The sequence below is a fragment of the Anopheles nili genome, chromosome 2 (assembly GCF_943737925.1).
Source record: "Anopheles nili chromosome 2, idAnoNiliSN_F5_01, whole genome shotgun sequence".
NCBI lineage: Eukaryota > Metazoa > Arthropoda > Insecta > Diptera > Culicidae > Anopheles > Anopheles nili.
This window is the reverse complement of record NC_071291.1, coordinates 6,631,077-6,649,147: the sequence shown is the minus strand read 5'-3', so window position 1 is coordinate 6,649,147 and position 18,071 is coordinate 6,631,077. Positions and strand designations below refer to the sequence as shown.

The following is an 18,071-nucleotide window of genomic DNA, read 5'->3' as shown; positions in this document are numbered from 1 at the left end:
ACGCGGGGGTCATCTGTTGATGCAGAACATGTCTATAAATGATGCATCCCTTCGACGCCCCCACATTACAACGTTTATAATCTTCGAGTTAATTTAATATGGCAGGCTAATAAGACGACACGGTGGCTGGAGATAGGCAACTAGCTCCGTGGTGGCTTCTTGATTTTAGCCCGAGAAACTCCTCTCCAAGGAGATTTTATTAGGCGGTTCCTTTGGTTCCTCTTCATCTGTGCCGCTGGGTGAAACTTGTACTGGATGATATTTAAATGCGAACGTGATCTCGTCTTCGAAGTCCGTCTTCCACTCCGTCCGAACTCCGTCCGTCGCCTTACGGAAAGATTCTGTGTGAATGGGAAATAAATCCGTGTTATTTATGATACGTTCTTCGGCGCATGAAGAGATGCAATAAAAAAGCTCTCCTACAGGCGGCGGCAAACATGTGCTCAAATTAAATAATAACTTTTAATGCAACCTTCGCGGCTCGAAACGATTCCACCCGCCGGCTTTAGTCGAACATCGCGACCTCTGGCTGGTGATGAGGCCACTTTTGTCATAAAACAGGCGTTCTTGCCTTCCAATTCAGCTGAAGTATAAATGCACCACTTTGGTGCCGACCGCTGGTGGTCTGAGTTGAGGTCACTTGCAAGGACCCTTCCCAGAACCCTTCGCCAGAAAGCAACATCGAACGGTTATTGGCGGCTCTGGTGTTGAAAATGTTCGCAAATTAGACGACCAACGTGCCGTCGTTCGATACACCATCCCAAAGGGGTTAAAAAGGTATCGGACATGATCCTTGAAACCCGGGCTAGCCATCGAAAAGATCTCTCAAACGTGTTAGCGAATCAGAGTTGGTGTGTGATCGGAGAACGAATTTTGCTTTGTTCGTTTCGGTTCCCATGTTTCCACCATATTCTGCCTGTTAATATACGACTTCAAAGCGTACCGGGCTGAAGTTCATTGGTGGATGCTCTTTATTTGGAGATCGATTACTGGGCCGGTATCTTGTGGATGTTCATATTTTTCTTTCTCCAAAATATCATCCTATCATATCTGCGTCAAGATGGCTGTAAATTAATATAACCCGTTTTTTTTTTACTGGCTTTGCTCATCGGAGGGATCTTCCTGTAACATAAACGCCACGAGTTAGCTTGCGACCGCGGTGGTACGATTGCACCAGAAGGGTGCGATGCGCGAGCAAAGAAGAACGGAAACCAAATAGCCGTCTCCACGCGACGGCACGTGATAACGCGCTCGAGCAACAAAATTGCATCGGGCGCGTCGTTGTCCATGTTTTTTTTGGGTTTCTTTCCCTTTTTTCCCCACGGAACGGTCCGCGTAACGCACGATTATCAACGAACACCGAAAGGTACGCGTGGCTGCGAGGTGGGGCGTGCAGTCAACAACAACAGTAAAAAGAGACGACACGATGGAGAGCTCCGGCAAAAGGCCTCCCCGCGAATGGGTCATGTAAAGTCAATGTCCGCTGGACGGTTTTTTTTCCTGAAGGGGAAGGGAACGGAAGCTCTCGCGGCCCCAAACAGCCACGGTCAAAACGATCGTTTTTGGGGGAAACTGTGTTACGAAAGAAAGTGCCATCGTTAAGCAGCGCGTTCGCAGTCAGGAAGGTGTGAGTGTGAGGGTTTTTTTTTAATTTTCATTTTGGTATGCCAGCGCCATCATTCGCGCATCGTGGATCAAAACAAAACACCACTAATAGCCTCCTTCTCGCTTTTTTTTTCGCGAGCTAGCACCCTTCCTATCCCACTTCAGTTCAGGCCGGATTGCGGAACGTTCGATGTCTCTTTTTCGCACCCGGCCGCTCGCTGATGGTTGACCTTTTCTCGCGTGCGGCTGCGATGAGGATTAATGCGTGCCTATGCTGCGCTATGCTTCGGCTTTTGTTTGTCGCCGATTCGGACGCACTCCCCTACGTCACGTAGGCCTTTCGGTACGCCCAACCTGGCGTTCCTTGGCGCTTGCTTCGCTTCATCCTCGCGCGAAGGAGCAAAGGGGTGGATCGTTGGGTGGTAAATGCTCGATCTATCAACGAGATCTTTTCTGCAACGGTTTTGCTCCGCGTGTGGTATTTTTGGTTACTGCAGGGATCCGGTGCTCGTTTGATTTTCACGATATTTATGTGCTGCATTTGTATCCCTCAATTATAGCGCAAATCTGAACCGTAGTGTTTAAGGGAAAATTATCCTTAATGTGAAATGTATAAAAATCGTTGATAAGCAAAACAGAATAGAGAAAAGGGGTGGGGGTTGATTTGCGTTGTTATGATAGTAGTTTTTTTCGTTACACTTCTCATTCAATGTTTTGGAGCTTTTTCATGAAAGCTTCTGCTAAAGCTTTTGACATTTGAGGGCTTTCCGTGAAGGCGCACGTCTTATAGATCATTTGAATATAGGAACATGATAAGCGTGGAAGCGAATTTTGAAAACACGTTATAATGATGCGATGCATTACGATATTATACAATATTAGAATCAATAAATCTGCTAGCATGGAATGCGTTTGACTTAGCAGCGTTAGCTGTTCTCCATGTAGACGTACACTGTGAGCATAGCGCATGTAAACGTTGGCTCACATTCCAGCTTACTTTGTCCAGCTGTCAACAACGAGATCAGCTGTCACGCACGTAACACGTCCACAAATTCGTTCGCTTGCTACATCACAACAAAATCTGAGGGATTGTGCAGTTTTTTCCCTACTCGCAACGTTCCAACAATTATTTACATTCCAAACGGTTCCGTAAGAAGGCGCCGAGGTACACTAATGCAGAATGGGGTCAGGGTTTATGTCGAATAAGGTGGAGGAAAGCATTCGGCGCAATATTGCATGGAAAGACCTAAGCTTGGACGTGCGAAAGGTAAATATGTGTTCCAGACGGCTGCACAGTGCGACCAGCGTGAGGGTGTTTTGAATAAACGAGTTTACTATTTCGGGGGTGGTGGGCTACAGGCACTGAACAACGATGAGGTCGATTATCGTAAACAAATTGTTGACTATAGTCAGCTTAATCAGCTTCGGTTCCGCGGCAACATAGGTACGGAAATGGCAGTGTTTGGTATGAAATTTTACCCAATTATGTTGTGATGATGAAATGTTCCGTTCTCGGTTTTCCAGTGTACAGTGTGTTGAAAAATGAGAAACGGTACTATGAGCGATTGGTGGAAGTGAACATACGAGCACTGCACATATTTCCTTATCACCTGGCAGACGTTATCACCAAGGGATTGCGGGTGACGCCGTTCAACTATTATACAGGTACTTCACATAGCTTTAACGATATAAACCTGTGCAACGCCCAACGCAAGTCTCTGGTTGTCTCGTCGTCGTAAATCGGCGCTGGGTATCCATTCAATCACTCACAAGTATGTTGTTTTATCTGCGTTTTGTGTTAGATATGATTGCATTCTTGCTCAAGCATGATAAAAATTATGACGCGCTACCCAATTTTACCGCTGCCGATTGCCTGCGGGTGTTGGGCATCGGACGGAACGAATATTTGTCCATCTCAAGTGACCTAAAGTCCAGTTCACCGCGTTCGTTCTTCAAAAAGAATCCCTGCCACTTCCTGCCAAAATTCCCGCGCACCGTCACGATGCATCCCTGGTGGATTGTTGAAATCGGACACATACTGGAGAAGGATGTCGAAGTAAGGCCAACTTAAGACTGTACTTTGTGGTGCAATCGTCTGATTTTCGTTGTCTAATATCTCCCAGAACCTTAGCATCGAGGAGATCAGCACCATAGACCAGTTGATCGATTGTGGCCCACAGACGGCTGGTACACTATGTCTGGATACGGTGCAGAAATTGTATCGCAAGGGTCTTATCTACCTGGATGTGCCAATCAGTGGCGAAGATCGCATAAATATCCCACCTTTGCGAAATTTTGTAATGAACCGTGTGGCGGGCGATTATTTTGAGAATTTGCTATACAACGTGTTCGTTACAACGGATGAACAATGCACGATTTCGGAGGTGAGCAACTTGTTTACTCTATAAGTAGAAAATAATTCTTATTATGAAAAAGAAAACGTAAATTTTATGTTCAGCTTTCACAGATTTTACAAGTACACATGGACACGGTGAAACAGGCCACATCACTGTTCTGTCGGCTTGGATTTGCCAAGATTAAAAATGCTTTTTCCGAGTTCAAGCTTGACGACAGTTGGCTCAAGCAAGAAATGGACAACGGCGACGATTCAGCCGCTTACAACTACCACGCCCTGCTGCTGTCGGAAGTGCCTCTTGAAGTAAAACCGTCTCCAGATGGAAGTTTACCTTCGGTGCCATTCTTTCCTTCATCCGATCCGGCAAGTCCGATCACGCCCGTTTCGCCTGAGGGCATAGCCGCCTATACTATCAGTCCTTTTTCGAAGGATAAGTCACCTCAGGAAGGCAGTAGTGGCAGCTCGGTTTCGACAAAACGCGTTGGTTTTCTATTTGACTCTACATTGACCGCTTTCCTGATGATGGGTAACCTGTCGCCTGGATTAAAAACGCATGCCATCACATTGTTCGAAGTGGGAAAACTCTGCGACGAAGGAATGGCAGATTTGTTAGAACAATTGGAGAAGGTTTCGATGTTGGACGCCGAATCGGAAGGTGATGTCAGTCGGTATTTCAATCATGCAGTGCTGCTTCGTTCTACGATTGTTGCTCTGAAGAGTTCTTTAAAAATCGGGCTCGATTTACTGCGCCTGGAAAGTATCGAGGGGCTGGATGTTCAAACTCGAAATCGGTTGTTAGAACGGAAGTACAAGTATCTTATATCAGCGGCTCCGCTTTCGGGTGCGTTGTCTAGTCAGTTTACCATCCCATTTTTTGGTCAATTTTACCAAAGTTCAGCCGATGCACACATTTGGTCAAAGCTCTTTTACTACCACATGGGTGGGTATGGTCCGCCCTCGTTGTTCCTGAAGAAAGGTAATAATTTTATCCTGTTTTTAAAGCAATGAGTTAACTCAAATTTTACATTTACAGGAACTGTACTGAAAACATTGCCTCAAATCTTCCTCGGGTATGGAAAGCTGCTTATTACTATTGTGAACACTGATTCTTACGTGCTAAATTCTGAAAAGTTTTATACTCTAAATGAGCACCTGAAGAATGAATGCCTGTTAATTCAAGGGTATGGTATCAACGAACCGGCCAAAATTCATTATGAACCATTCCCGTTTAACATAGATGGTAAATATCATTCTCCAATTTTATGCCACCGGAAAAGATTGTTTAAAATGTGCCTTTTTACAGATGAAAATAATCCCTGGGGCCAGCATACCGCGTGGAACTGCTTATCGCAAGTTGTGAATATGGAAAAAACGTTTGGTTATGTTACTTTTATAAAAACCGGCGTTCCGGATCTTGGTAAATATTATTCGCTAAGATGTTTTCTAATCAAAATTTTTCTAACGCATATTGTTCATAATATCTCGTAGGTTGCAACGATTATAATCAGGCTGTATTACTTAAGAGAACAGGTGACAAGAAGCAGAAACATATATCAAAACAAGAAAATGATCCTAAATCGAATATGACAACGTCTGCAGAGAACGCTGATGACGCAGTGGATAATTCCGCTGGTGATCAGTCGTCAACAACAGAAGATAGGAATGAAATAGCGGAAGAAATCAATGGCACGATATCAGTATTACAAACTGCCGAATCAGATTCAGATACAGGTATTTTAAAATATTACTGTAATATGTTGAAGCAGAGCGCTTAATTCTATGATCTATCATTTACAGAAATCTCGAGAAAGAATTCATTACAGAATGCTGCCGAGGTTAGTAAAACATAATGATACACGGAAAACTAGTAGTTACGATTAATGAATTTTTAACCTCACTAGGAATGGACTATTCTGGACATAAACTTCGGCATACCTCTGTTTGACGTTGATTGCAACACCAAAATATGCCAATATATTCTGCAGCGTTTATGTGTTGATGAGAAGTAAATATTAGGAATTATCATCGTATACTAGTCTGCTCCTTCGTTTACTAAAGTTTTTTGAAATGTTCTTTTACAGCATATCAGCGTTAAAGGGCATAAATCAACAGATGGAACGGAAATATCTAAAGTTCATTTCCCAGTGCTTGGTGAGTTTATGAAGTTTAAATTTCTCAATGGAACGATTTTTACTCATGTCTACGTTTGTATTGACAGTTTTTTGAAGACGAAAACATGGAATTAATTAAGGCGGGAAAGTACGTGCCAAAGCTTAGGATCAATCTCGCATATACAAACGGAAAAGTGCAAAGTTGGGACGGCAAATGAGTTGCTTCTTTAACTACAGTTTGCCATCGTCAATTGAACAGTCAAAATCTTCCTCCGCCCAGCAGATGTTTTCCAGTTCATTTTCATTTATATTTTTACCGAAGAATAAATCGATGTAATCGACTGCGAGTACCTATAGTATTTCTACACAGAATATGATGTATTTTTTTAAATATATGTTGTTCTTCTTCTTCTTCTTCTTTGCGAAATGGGATGTAGCCTTCTATATTCGAATTCTCCAAAGAGTCACTTCTAATATATTCAAAGGTTGACCACTTCTTTATAGGCTCGACTATCTAGAGTCATATGCCTTACAGTGAAATACACCGGATACAACCGTCCACTTCGAGAAGCAACGATTGTATGTTGAAATATATGTTAAATTTGAACTTTTCCTTGGACACGAGATTTGAAGTAATGACATAAATTTTGGTTGTCAAATTTTCCTGCGCGCTTTCTAGCATCAAACGTCAGAACAGGAATCGACACACGGGAATACGCATACGTACAGACGAATGTCAGTATGATTTTGCTGGCTTTGTTGTGTACGGCGTAAGATTCGGTGCGGTAAAACTCGGCGAAATTAGTACTAAACTGGTATCAATTGGTGATCTCGAGCGTCACGGTAAGTGGCACCGTAGTGCAGAAAGCTATTGTTTCTAGTGGAAGATGAAAACAGTGATAATTGTATCCGACGTTAAGCAGCACGTGAACGGACGATGCGGCACTTACGTTAGGTGGTGTGAGTGGAAGAGTGAGAGAGCATGGGAAATGTTTGTGAAAAGGAAGCAAGGGTGGAGTACATGGGGTCACTAAAAAAAAGTAGCAACGAAGTGTGAGGGAGTGGGGAATGAAAACAAAGCCAAAAGTGTGCGCAAAATCCCCCCTGCTCTATATGTAGAAGAAGCACGCAGTACTATTTAGTGTGTTTTTCGCTCCTCTAGCTAGTTTTGTGAGAACATGATGATCGCGTGCCGGATGATCTGGAATTTTTACGATTAAAGTCGGTGCTGGAGATCTTCGTTTGGAATTTGTGATTGTTCCATTTTCTGTTCTGCCATGTATATGTAAAACATTAGCAAATACGCTAGGCGTATAGTATATAATGCTTGCGGCATATAGAATGCTGGGGTTAGTGAAAGGTTCGTTGACTCTTGGTTTCCTATGTGGGTGGTGCCAGCGAAACGTGCATCGATTCTATTGTAGGCAAACTCCTGCATTGGTAGAAACTCGAGCTTCAAAGACTATGTTTCATAAACGACCTTTTTCAATGACACTATTCTAACGTAATCGTTATTCATGAAAATGTGGTATACTGTTTGAATACATTCACAATAATATTGCTCGTTTGAGCTCATAATCATCATCAAACTTGAGTGAGACGTGGTGGGATTTTGTTGTGGCTGATAAGATAGAGTTCAGTAAAAAGTATAGAAATATTTGTCACTGCACAGACCGTGGAACATTTCTAATACTATAGAAAAACCAATGAAGTTTTCAATCGAGAGTTTTCGTATTAGTTATCATATTTTTCCAATACATGCACATGCTGTTCAAATGTAATTTGGAAACAGAGGGACATGTTGTGAATAATCTTGCATGCTAGAATCGAATGCTTTATTTTTATAACATTCGGACATCAACTAAAAACATAATTAAATAAAAGTAGAATAAATGATAAATAACGTAAAGTTGCAAAAGCAAATCTCTACGTACTGCAAAACGAGAGAAAAAAATGTACATCTGGCACTCATGGTTTAACTGTCAAAATAAGGGTAACTCTATTATGTTTTTTTTTCCTGCGTGAGTAACCCACCATTTGACAGCTTGTACGGGAAGAAAAATTCTCCGTCAGCGATTAAAGTAACACATTTGGCAAAAAGGCGAAAATAGTGTAACCATAAAGGGTCATAATGGACTGAAACGTATTGAATTCGCTAGTCGGACCCTTAGGCCTTGCGTCGCAGATAACCGTTTCATCCTAGGCAAATTTTACACCGCTGAACGAACGCAAAGAAAACTGTGCGCTCCTAGTGAAGTAATCACGCAAGAGACGGGCAACAACAGCAGTAAAAACAACACAGACGGAAGCTTTGAAGGAAAAAAAGTACCAAACAAGCAGCAGCCCCGAATCCAGTCAACAGCTGCCGTAAAAATACTTATAGATATTCCGCAGTAGGGTACGTTTGGTCGCTGTGAAATGGTAGTCGTGGAAAAGCCAGGAAAAATAGTAATAACTTACTACAGTTTTTTTTAAATGATTGAGTGATGGCTCCGGAATGGCGCACTGAAGATTTAACACGATCGCTCTGTCGTTTGCCGGATGTTCAAGAGCAATGTCCCTGGATAAGTTTACTTGCATCAGGCAGCGTATGCAATATTAACTGAGTTTGATAATGGTCCCGAGATACATAACCCAGACATAGTATTGATAAATATGCGCTTGTAGCTTTCGTTGAACGGATAGTGTTTTGCTTCACTTCATATAGCCTGTCGAGGCACAAATTTGCTAAATGAGCACAATTTATAATGCGCGCTTAGCTCAACTGCGCCGACTTGTTTCGAAACAATCACTTTTGTGTGTTGGTACACCGTGGCGTACGTGGTGGTTAAACGAATTTTGCGCAATGCGTCGTTGCATTGCTCTCGGTAACAATAGACGACCCGGTGATGCAGGTGTCATTTCGTTTGTAGAGAGATAGTATTACATGTGTGCATGATTATATGTTACAAGATCACGGATTAGTTTGACGGCAGAGCGCAAGTAGTAACGTCTTTTAATCCACTCTCGCTTTAGGATCCGCTTCAGGCGCAGGCAAGCAGACGAACGGTACTAAAACGTCACCTCAGCAAGGCAATCCGATCTAGCGACGAAACAAGAGTATCAGACGTGCGAATTTTACAGCACAGTCCAGGGGGTCATGTCATGTCAGCCAACGAATCGAGCTCAAGAGGATCCGTACGCATTCACGGAATCGTCCCCACTGCAGGCAAATTCGATTGTATACGCTAACCATTCGAGTACAGTTAGTACCACCGGTAGTGGTAGTACTCTCAACAGCAATAGCTCCGGTGGCAATAACAATGGAATCACGACAGCTACTACCCCGGCCGTTTCGTCCGGAGCTAGCCTGCTACTCGCGACGGCCACCACAGGCGGAGCTGCTGCAGCCAAGGATAAAAATGTACTCGTCTCGTCATCTCCGACCACATTGAAAGTACGTTACAATGGTGTCGTGGCAACGCCGGCTGTGGCAGCCACGAGGACACCTGTCTCGAAGGCTCCAGTCATTGCCGGGACCGCATCTATCGCTACAACGGTACCGGTGTTTTCGAAGCCGCTGCAAATTAAGCAGCAGTCTCCGCAAGTGAATCTTCAAGTACCGATGCAGCCTACAGTAACCGTTGGCAAACTTATAAAGAAGGTTCTACCGCAGCAGAAATCTCCGATGCTGACAACTGTCGTTGCAGGTGGTGCGAAAATAATATCCCGTTTGCAGCAGCAGAATCCAGGGGTATCGGGGCAACAACTGCAACCCGTCATAACGACCGCCGGGGGCTCTATTCTGAAGTTCATCAAAATTCCACCAAACCAACTGCCCAAGGGGACGACTGCTGGTGCAGGCATTCAACAGGGAACATTTATACAGGTCACCACAACCGGAGACGGCGGAAGGAAGCTACTGGCCAATGGGATTGCTAACCATGGTGTAAACCCCACCATCTCAGTGACTACCAGTGCCGCACCAAAGGTAGTGGGAGCGACAGCAACGGTCAATCGCAATACCACCGGCATGACGGTCGTTCCGACGATGCCGACAGTATCGCCGACGAAAATTCGTCTCATACAGCCGCAGGCTCAGGGAAAGATTTTTCTGCACACGCCCGGGAGCACTAGCTTAGCGACAACGACCCACATTTCCAACCCGATAAGTATAGCGACTTTAAGGAACTCTCTCGTTAAGCAACAACAGCAACAAGTAACTCAACAAAAACCACCAAACCAACAACTGCAATCTTTGCCTGTAATCATTCAACAGCAAGTGGCCCAGCTACCTCTGCTGCAGAAGCAACAGCTTTTGCAACAGCAGCAGCAGTCGCCGCAATCGCTTCCGAACAAGCCCATTCTGCAGCAGCCACAGCAACTTCAATTGCAAAAGCAGTCTATATCTCAGCAATCGAAGCAAAAAGTTATAGCAAACTTGTCACCGCATCAACCGACGGTGCAGAATGCATTACAATCGCCGTCACAGGTGCAAGTACTGTCCAAAACACCCCAACAGCTGGTTGCGAAAGTGCAATCGACACCGCCACAACAGCCGCTACAGAAACTGGAGAATGTAGACAACATGCAGAAGCTTAAGCAAAGTCAGCATCCACAGCAGTCTCCAATGCAGCAAATAGTTCAGAAAACACCCGTTCCGCAGAACAGTAACAAACAGTCGCTTTTACTGCAACTCCACCAACAGCCGCATTTAGTGTCTAAACAGCTACCATCTCCTACATCGCAAACCACCCCCAAACTACAACCACAGTCGCTATTGCTGCAACCTCAGCGAAAACCGCAGCAGTCGACCCCATCGCCAGGAAGCAAGCAGCAACGACCGGTAACACAGCATCAGCCACTGAAAACCGCAAATATGCCCGCTCCTGTCTCGCTGCTCACTACACCCATATCGGTGGCAGCTGGTAATGGGTCCCTGCTCATAAAGACAAATGATACCTCCAACGCGAACGCATCCGCGACGGAAAATGTTTCGACTAACGTAAAACCGGTTGCAGTTGAAAGTGGCCGGAGGATGTCGAACCAACCGAGCCTGCTTGTGGCGTCAGATGGGGAAATTCCGCCGAAACCATGCTCCACGCAGCGGGATCCATCTCCCGTTGGGAACAGTGTCGACAAAGTGAATCAAGCTGCGCTTGCTCTATTGGGACGCAAAAGTATGCCGGTCATAGCGAAAAAGGATTCAGGAGAAAACAAATCAATTGAGCAGTTGGCTGCCCCCCACACAACACAGCACCTCCCTCAGACAAGTACGGTGCAAACGAATGGAAATGTAAAGATGCGCCAGTCGCCTGGTCGAAAACCTGGAGCGTTGGGTAAAACATCTTTGAAGGAGAAAAAGAACGGCAAGCGATCATACAAACAACATGCGTCTGAAGAACACGAGCATCCTTCAGCTCCGAAGTCACCATTTCCGGAAAATAGGGAAGATTCGTTTAAGCAGAGTGCAAACATGTCAAGCACGCCAAATGGTGCTCAACATATGGCGGCGATTTCACCGTCGTCTCCTTTACTTACGACCGTAAAACTAGAAGCAGACTGTGAAATAAAAAAGGAGGACACCACAGAGGACGTGAAACCACCGAAGCAAAAGATCGTTCCTCCCACGGTACCGGGGGCGCTAGCCATGCCGATCAAGCGGCCAAAGATCAAGGAATGGCACGCACCAGGCTCCTATATGTTTGATTTGAAAGATCCAGATGACGAATCAGACGACGACGTGTTCGACGAGCATCCGAATACACTTTCGTTTTGGTACGAGGAATCGATAGCAATCACAGTGCCGGAAAGTTCGTCGAGCTGGCCCATGAATCCGATGCAGTCGAGAAATACGTCGTCTAGCTACGGTGGAGCTCGAGGGGGTAAAAGTAAATCCCACGGCCGAACGAATAACGCATCGTTTCAAGTTCGTATGCTGACGCGCGATGAGCGGCTTGAGCTGAGAAAAACCTACCTACAGCGACGAGCGGTCCAGCACTGTAATGGACTGCGGATAAGAAACGCACACGTGTTCAGCGCGAAGAAACGACTTGCAGCAATGGAAGCTATGGTCAGCAAACTGGAGAGGCGGCGGCAGTTGACGCTTAGCAAGGAAAGGTGAGTGTTGGGTGCGTATCCGTTTAATCAAATGGTTTACAATTTCGTTTTCGCTATTCGTTCACAGTGAGAAATCCATTTGCATTCATTCGGGGTGTACTAAATCGGCTCTGGTGCTGGCGTCACATTGTTATGACCACATCACTGAGAATACGGAGCAGTGTTTGTTTCAGCGATGCACGGCAAAGTTTTCCGACAACAGCCAGTGTCGCGTGCCAGTGTTCGATGTTAGTCACGAGTTGGTCCTTTGCAAGGAGCATGCTTGGAAGCACGATAATCATGACAAGATGTCGCAGGAAGTAAAATTGCAGAAGAAACCGCCGGCAGTCACTGCGGTCAGCACTATGTCGACGGTGCCGACAGTAGCGAATTTGTCAGCGATAGCGCGCAAAAAACTGAAACCTGGCCAGCCGTCAGAGGTGGGTCGATCACAAAAGCGAACTAAGAAGAAGAAAAAACTGACTCCCCTACAACAACAGATGCTGATGCATCAGCAGCAGTACAAGCAGCAGTTCGTGATTCACCACCATTCGAGCCAAAACAATCAACAGCAGAGCAAAGCTGCTGTTTCTGCTTCAATTGCAAATCGATCGCCACAGAAGAACATGCAGCAGCCACAACCACTTCAGAAATCGCTGCTTAACCCGTCGTACTGTAACAATAAACTACCAGAACAAGGCAAGACAGGAACATTATTGCAAAAATCAACACCCATTACCTGCTCACAGCGGCAAAATCTGACCAATGGCACGAAGAGTACCGCTAAAGTCGTCCTCAATACGAGTGCCTCCAGCATTGGCCCGCAAGGGCAACGAAATGTGCACACTCCTCTGCCAATTGGTAACAATCGGGCTGCTGGTGGAGTGACTTCATCACTGGTCTTCCGAGGTCAGCATAAAAGCTCCACCGTGCAGATCGCAAATCAACCACAACAGGAGCGTGAGCAAGAGCCACCGCAAAAAGTTCAGCTTCAAAGGTTGCTACCGCAGCCGCAGCAACAACAGCAACAGCTAAAACTGCAACAGCAGCAGCAGCAGCAGCAACAGCAACAAAAACAACCACAACAACAACAGCAACCGCAACCGCAAATGCAAAAGTTACAACAGAAAATACAACCGCAGCAGCAACAGCAGCACCAGAAACAACAGCAGCAACCGAAACCCCAACAACAGCAGCAAAATCATCAACAACAGAGCCAACAGCAGCTCCAACAACCGCTACAACAGCAACAAATGCAGAAGCAGCAGCAACAACAGCTGTCCCAGTATGCTAATGGAGCGCAGGTTGTTCAACCGACTCACAATAATTCATCGAGCACGCAGGATATGTTAACAATTTGTGAGAACAGTTCAGCGTACGCTAGCTCTGAGGACACAGGTGTCGGTGGTTTGTCGGAGTCGGAACTGATGGCAACACAAGACGTTATTGGTAAGCCTTTTTTCGGCTAAATTTAGTTCATGTATTTATTTGAAAATTTCTTTGGTATGGATGGCTTCATTCTACAATGGCAACTTTTCGTTGTTGCAGAGGAGATTATACCATTTGAGTTTAGCAATCTGCTGCATCAAAACGTGCTCAGTCACTTGCCTCAGGAAGCGTTGAACGAACTTTTATTTCTTGGCGGAGGTAAGTAAAGCATATGTTAAACTTCGATTTCAAATGGTCTTGCTAATTTTCGTTCATATTCGATTGTTTTGCAGTGCCGGCTGAGGAAGAAACGGGCGACTCGCACGAAGGTTGTACACGTGAGGTAGAGGCCGATATCGAGCGTGCCCTAGAGCATGTGAAATCGCTCGACGATATGACGGTGGAACCAAGCAGCTTATTGGGTGATTTTCTCGACAACGTAGATGATGAAATGTTGGACGGATCGGATATTTGTAGCAACGAGCAGATGCTCCAATCATCAAACAAAACGAATGACATTCGTGGTATGGTGCATACGTAAGTAGTACCTCGGTACTAACACACTGCTCGTTTGAAGGGGTGTTATATTGTACTATGAGCAATAGAGTTTTGCCGTACTGAAGAGCAATTGTTGATTTTAGATTGATCAAGATAGCTATTGACGATTTCCTTGTTTCAGCTGCATAAACCCCTAATGCACGAGTGTTTAAGAATTTGATACTCGTGCAAATTGAATTCATATTGAACTTCTACTAACATACGTGTCCTGGTATCTAAACGGCATTTGTAGATTTTTATGTCATCATTTTCATGTTGCTCGTTGAATTTCAAACAAATCTGAATGGTTCTTCATGGCATCAAGCTATGGTAATAGTGAACACCTGGCGAAATTGTAAATTATGTGAAGTGCTTGCGAGAGGTTTTACATTTCACTGGCCGTGCGAATAGTGTTGATCGCAAATGGGTCTTTATTGTACATATGTCCTTGCATCACATTTTGTTGCTGGACAGATAGCAAAGAGATTGACTATCACAAGTGCAATCTATCCGTAATAAAAATTTGTTCGTTTTGATGAATGGATTTGTTGTAACACACCAAACACTGTGTGCTTTCACGTTCAAGTCGGTTCTGATTGAGTGAAAAGTCAATGTCCGTCGATTGTTGTTGTGAAAAGCGATTGATGTTGAGTATTAGTGGGAAGGAACCATAAACGGTGGCACAGTTTGATGTGGAAATGATGAGAAATGTCCCAGCGAACGTCAGCATCGTTTTGGTTCAAACGGTTCGCGGTTCGGTTTTTGGCATAGTCTCGTAGAAACGGCGAGTTTCAGTGAGCAGTAGTGTGATGGAGGAAATTGCGGTTAAAACATGGGATAATTTTAGCATTTAAACACGCACCGATGGCAAGCGAACGCACGTCGGTGCAAAGAGTGACACGTGCTGCTGGTGGGGTGTTGTAATCAGCCGTGATGCCACATCGATACGATACCTTTTGTACATACTGAGTAATACAGAATTACACCTACCCACGTATAAACTATACATATAAATATATTTTTGAAAACAAAATCGATATCTGTACCTGATTAAAACAAAAGCAAAAAGATAAAGGGAAAAAACTGAAAACGGGTGTTTTTTCTTTCATTTAACTCGACTCCGATTGAGGCTGCCCTTGTGACATTTCTCATCATTTTCATGTGAAGCTAAACTAAAAGCAGAGCATAAAGCAAACACATGTAATACTAGGCAAACTAATTAATCATACGTACAATTGCATGAGTTGGTCAAGAAATAACACCACCACCTATCTATACTTGTTCGTAAAAAAAAATCTGTACAATGAGTGAAGGAGCTACAAGGATTAGTGAGAAGCGAGAATTGGTCTGTAAGAAAAATTAACTTTAAAGCTATTCAGAGTACTACTTAGATTAGCAGTAAGTGGTGATGAGTGGTGAGCAAAATAAGCCAGTGCTGTTACTGGAATCGGAATCTGTAAGCTTTAGTTTTGTGTAGAAAGAAAAAACAATGCTAACAAATAATTGTACCAACTTAAATTCTATAATAATTACGATAGTGCTGTACTTGGCGAAATGCCGATAAATATGTTGTACAGTATTCACGGACACTTTTTAGTGAACAGTGTTGTGTTGTAGAGTGGTGTAAAGTAATGGTAATCGAAAAGGGGAACGAAAAAAAAAACACGAAAAAGTCTAAAATGGCGAATTGTACGCTTGTTATAAATACATACGAAACATAATTATTGTAACAGTGCTTTTTGTAATAAAAAGTATAAAAAACCCAAGCCGCGTATGGTGCATAATTTTCTAATGTTGTAAGAAAAGCGCGACCAGATGTTGGGTTGAAAGCGTTGTCTCTATTAACAATCGTTTTTTTTCCTTCACAGACTTAAGCAATTCCTTAGCTTGGAACATCTTTCGCCAATCAAACTTCAGACAGATCGGTTGCATGTAAGTCGTTTTACACCATGACAAGCATATTTTATCTCTACCGCTGGATTCCGGTAGCGGGAGGGGGGTATCCTTTGGCGACGTTTACATTGATGTTGTCTGCAATACGTTTAATCATTGCTGTCCGGGTGGGGTGAACATGGCTATAAGATAATGATCCCGAATTGATTTGCTGGCTTATCGGTGGCTTTGAATCGGTATGGGTAGCGTAGTCACGATAAGATTTGTCCTGGCCGTGTATTTAACCGGACCCGATGTCCCAGGACAGGCTTCACAGTGTTCGGCGGGCGTATTGAAGGGTCAGTGTTTGAAAAAATGAAAAGTTCGTTGGCTAGAATGTCAGCGGTGGCGCTGTTGCTGCTGCTGGTAGCCGTTGCAGAGTGTCAGATACATCCGGACATCATCGAGGATGCCCACCTAGATTCGGTAAGTGTCCTTTTGAAAGACTCATCGCTTGAGCTGTTTTTATGTGTGCGTTTCCGTTTATTTTTTTCAGCTTGGTTTGCTTCGCAAATACGGCTACCCGGCCGAAGAGCACATCGTTGAAACGGATGATGGGTACCTGCTGGGCGTGCACCGATGTCCTGGCAGTCCGTTGTCACCACCGGCTCCGGGAAAACCCGTCGTGCTGCTGCAGCATGGTATGCTTAGCTCGTCTGCCGACTACATCCTTATGGGCCCGGATACCAGCCTGGTGTACATGTTGGCCGACGCCGGGTACGATGTGTGGATGGGAAATGCCCGTGGTAATCGCTACTCGCGCCGTCACCGATTCCGTAGCAATGAGACGCAGACGTTCTGGGACTTTTCCTGGCACGAGGTTGGCAGCATCGACATCCCGAACGTGATCGATTACATTATGGTGCGCACGGGGCAACAATCGATACAGTACGTCGGACACTCGCAGGGTACGACCGCGTATTGGGTCATGATGTCCCAACATCCGTATTATAACCGACGCATCAAGAGCATGCACGCACTCGCCCCGGCCGCCTATATGCACAACACGCGCAGTCCCTACGTGCTGTTCCTGGCCACGTTCCTTTACACCACCGATTTGATGCTGCAGATGATGGGCACCTGGTGGTTCGAGCCGACTAACGAGATGAACATTCAGGGAGGCCTACAGAACTGCCACGATGGCGCTCCCTTCCAGGCGATGTGTTCAATCAACACGTTCCTGATTGCCGGCTTCAACACGGAGGAAGTGAACTCGGTAAGCCTGTCGGGGATTGTCCTCAGCCTCGTGCAGATGGGTGGGTCACTGTCGAGCCACCTCTATATTTTCTATCTATCCGTAGACTATGCTGCCCGTCATCCACGCCCATTCACCAGCGGGAGCCTCGACGATGCAGATGATCCACCACGCGCAAACGATTCGCTCGCGCATCTTCCGCCAGTACGATCACGGTGCGATGAATATGATCCGGTACGGACAGCTCACACCACCGGTGTACAATCTGGCCAATGTGCAAGCTCCGACCCTGTTCTACCACAGCACCAACGACTGGATGGCCGCACCGGGTGATGTGGAGCTGCTGTACCGCGAGCTTCCGAATGTGGTGAAGCGCTATCTGGTGCCGCTTCCGGCGTTCAACCATCTGGACTTTGTGTGGGCCATCAACGTGCGCTCGTTACTGTACAACGAACTGCTTGCCGACTTGCTGGCTTATGTGTGAGCCGGTTAAGCAAGGACTTATGTCTCAGGACTCGGTTTGTTATCGATATCGTAGCCAAATAGAGTGCGCGAAATGGTTCAACTGTTCGCCTTAAACTTCCTCAGTGTTTGCACTGTTTGCCTTTCGGTATCCCTTCGGTCGTTTCAGTCGAGACGAAGATAGCCAAACAAAGGGCAGAAAATAATATCCAAACCGACTATCATGTTGGCGGTAACAAAACTCCGTTGGTTCGTTCTGCAGGACCCCCCTCGAAAGACGTCCAATCAGTAGATACGTAAAGCAATCCATTTTCTTTACGATAAGATTTGTTTGGCGTTTGGTGCTGAGATTAGATTGATTTAGGTC

The 18,071-nt window shown here is 45.1% G+C and overlaps 3 protein-coding genes across 3 annotated transcripts; all 3 read left to right on the top strand.

Moving 5' to 3' along the window:
* The first annotated feature begins 2,785 nt into the window (after nucleotides 1-2,785).
* Nucleotides 2,786-6,419, top strand: LOC128731299 (protein FAM91A1). The gene is made up of 13 exons (XM_053824408.1): nucleotides 2,786-2,872; nucleotides 2,965-3,049; nucleotides 3,130-3,270; nucleotides 3,408-3,661; nucleotides 3,729-3,989; nucleotides 4,064-4,937; nucleotides 4,995-5,201; nucleotides 5,265-5,378; nucleotides 5,450-5,692; nucleotides 5,759-5,796; nucleotides 5,863-5,966; nucleotides 6,043-6,112; nucleotides 6,180-6,419. Exons 1-13 carry the CDS (start codon nucleotides 2,786-2,788, stop codon nucleotides 6,288-6,290), a joined length of 2,589 nt encoding a protein of 862 aa, XP_053680383.1. The 3' UTR covers nucleotides 6,291-6,419.
* A 2,792-nt stretch (nucleotides 6,420-9,211) lies between these two features.
* Nucleotides 9,212-14,119, top strand: LOC128721772 (uncharacterized). The gene is made up of 5 exons (XM_053815562.1): nucleotides 9,212-12,171; nucleotides 12,239-13,133; nucleotides 13,416-13,599; nucleotides 13,699-13,797; nucleotides 13,872-14,119. The coding sequence occupies exons 1-5, from the start codon at nucleotides 9,212-9,214 to the stop codon at nucleotides 14,117-14,119; spliced, it is 4,386 nt and encodes a 1,461-aa protein (XP_053671537.1).
* A 2,264-nt stretch (nucleotides 14,120-16,383) lies between these two features.
* LOC128732226 (lipase 3-like) lies at nucleotides 16,384-17,726 on the top strand. The gene is made up of 3 exons (XM_053825397.1): nucleotides 16,384-16,473; nucleotides 16,544-17,263; nucleotides 17,349-17,726. The coding sequence occupies exons 1-3, from the start codon at nucleotides 16,384-16,386 to the stop codon at nucleotides 17,724-17,726; spliced, it is 1,188 nt and encodes a 395-aa protein (XP_053681372.1).
* The last annotated feature ends 345 nt before the right edge of the window (nucleotides 17,727-18,071 follow it).

Excerpts from the sequence above, each read along its gene's own strand:
- LOC128731299 (XM_053824408.1), top strand. The coding sequence starts at position 2,786 with ATGGGGTCAGGGTTTATGTCGAATAAGGTGGAGGAAAGCATTCGGCGC. Across the intron at positions 3,271-3,407 it reads GCCGTTCAACTATTATACAG|ATATGATTGCATTCTTGCTC; the intron begins GTACTTCACATA and ends GTTTTGTGTTAG. Across the intron at positions 5,967-6,042 it reads CGTTTATGTGTTGATGAGAA|CATATCAGCGTTAAAGGGCA; the intron begins GTAAATATTAGG and ends GTTCTTTTACAG.
- LOC128721772 (XM_053815562.1), top strand. The coding sequence starts at position 9,212 with ATGTCATGTCAGCCAACGAATCGAGCTCAAGAGGATCCGTACGCATTC. Across the intron at positions 13,134-13,415 it reads AGCAAGAGCCACCGCAAAAA|CAGCAACAACAGCTGTCCCA; the intron begins GTTCAGCTTCAA and ends ATGCAGAAGCAG. Across the intron at positions 13,600-13,698 it reads GGCAACACAAGACGTTATTG|AGGAGATTATACCATTTGAG; the intron begins GTAAGCCTTTTT and ends TCGTTGTTGCAG.
- LOC128732226 (XM_053825397.1), top strand. The coding sequence starts at position 16,384 with ATGTCAGCGGTGGCGCTGTTGCTGCTGCTGGTAGCCGTTGCAGAGTGT. Across the intron at positions 16,474-16,543 it reads AGGATGCCCACCTAGATTCG|CTTGGTTTGCTTCGCAAATA; the intron begins GTAAGTGTCCTT and ends TATTTTTTTCAG. Across the intron at positions 17,264-17,348 it reads ACACGGAGGAAGTGAACTCG|ACTATGCTGCCCGTCATCCA; the intron begins GTAAGCCTGTCG and ends ATCTATCCGTAG.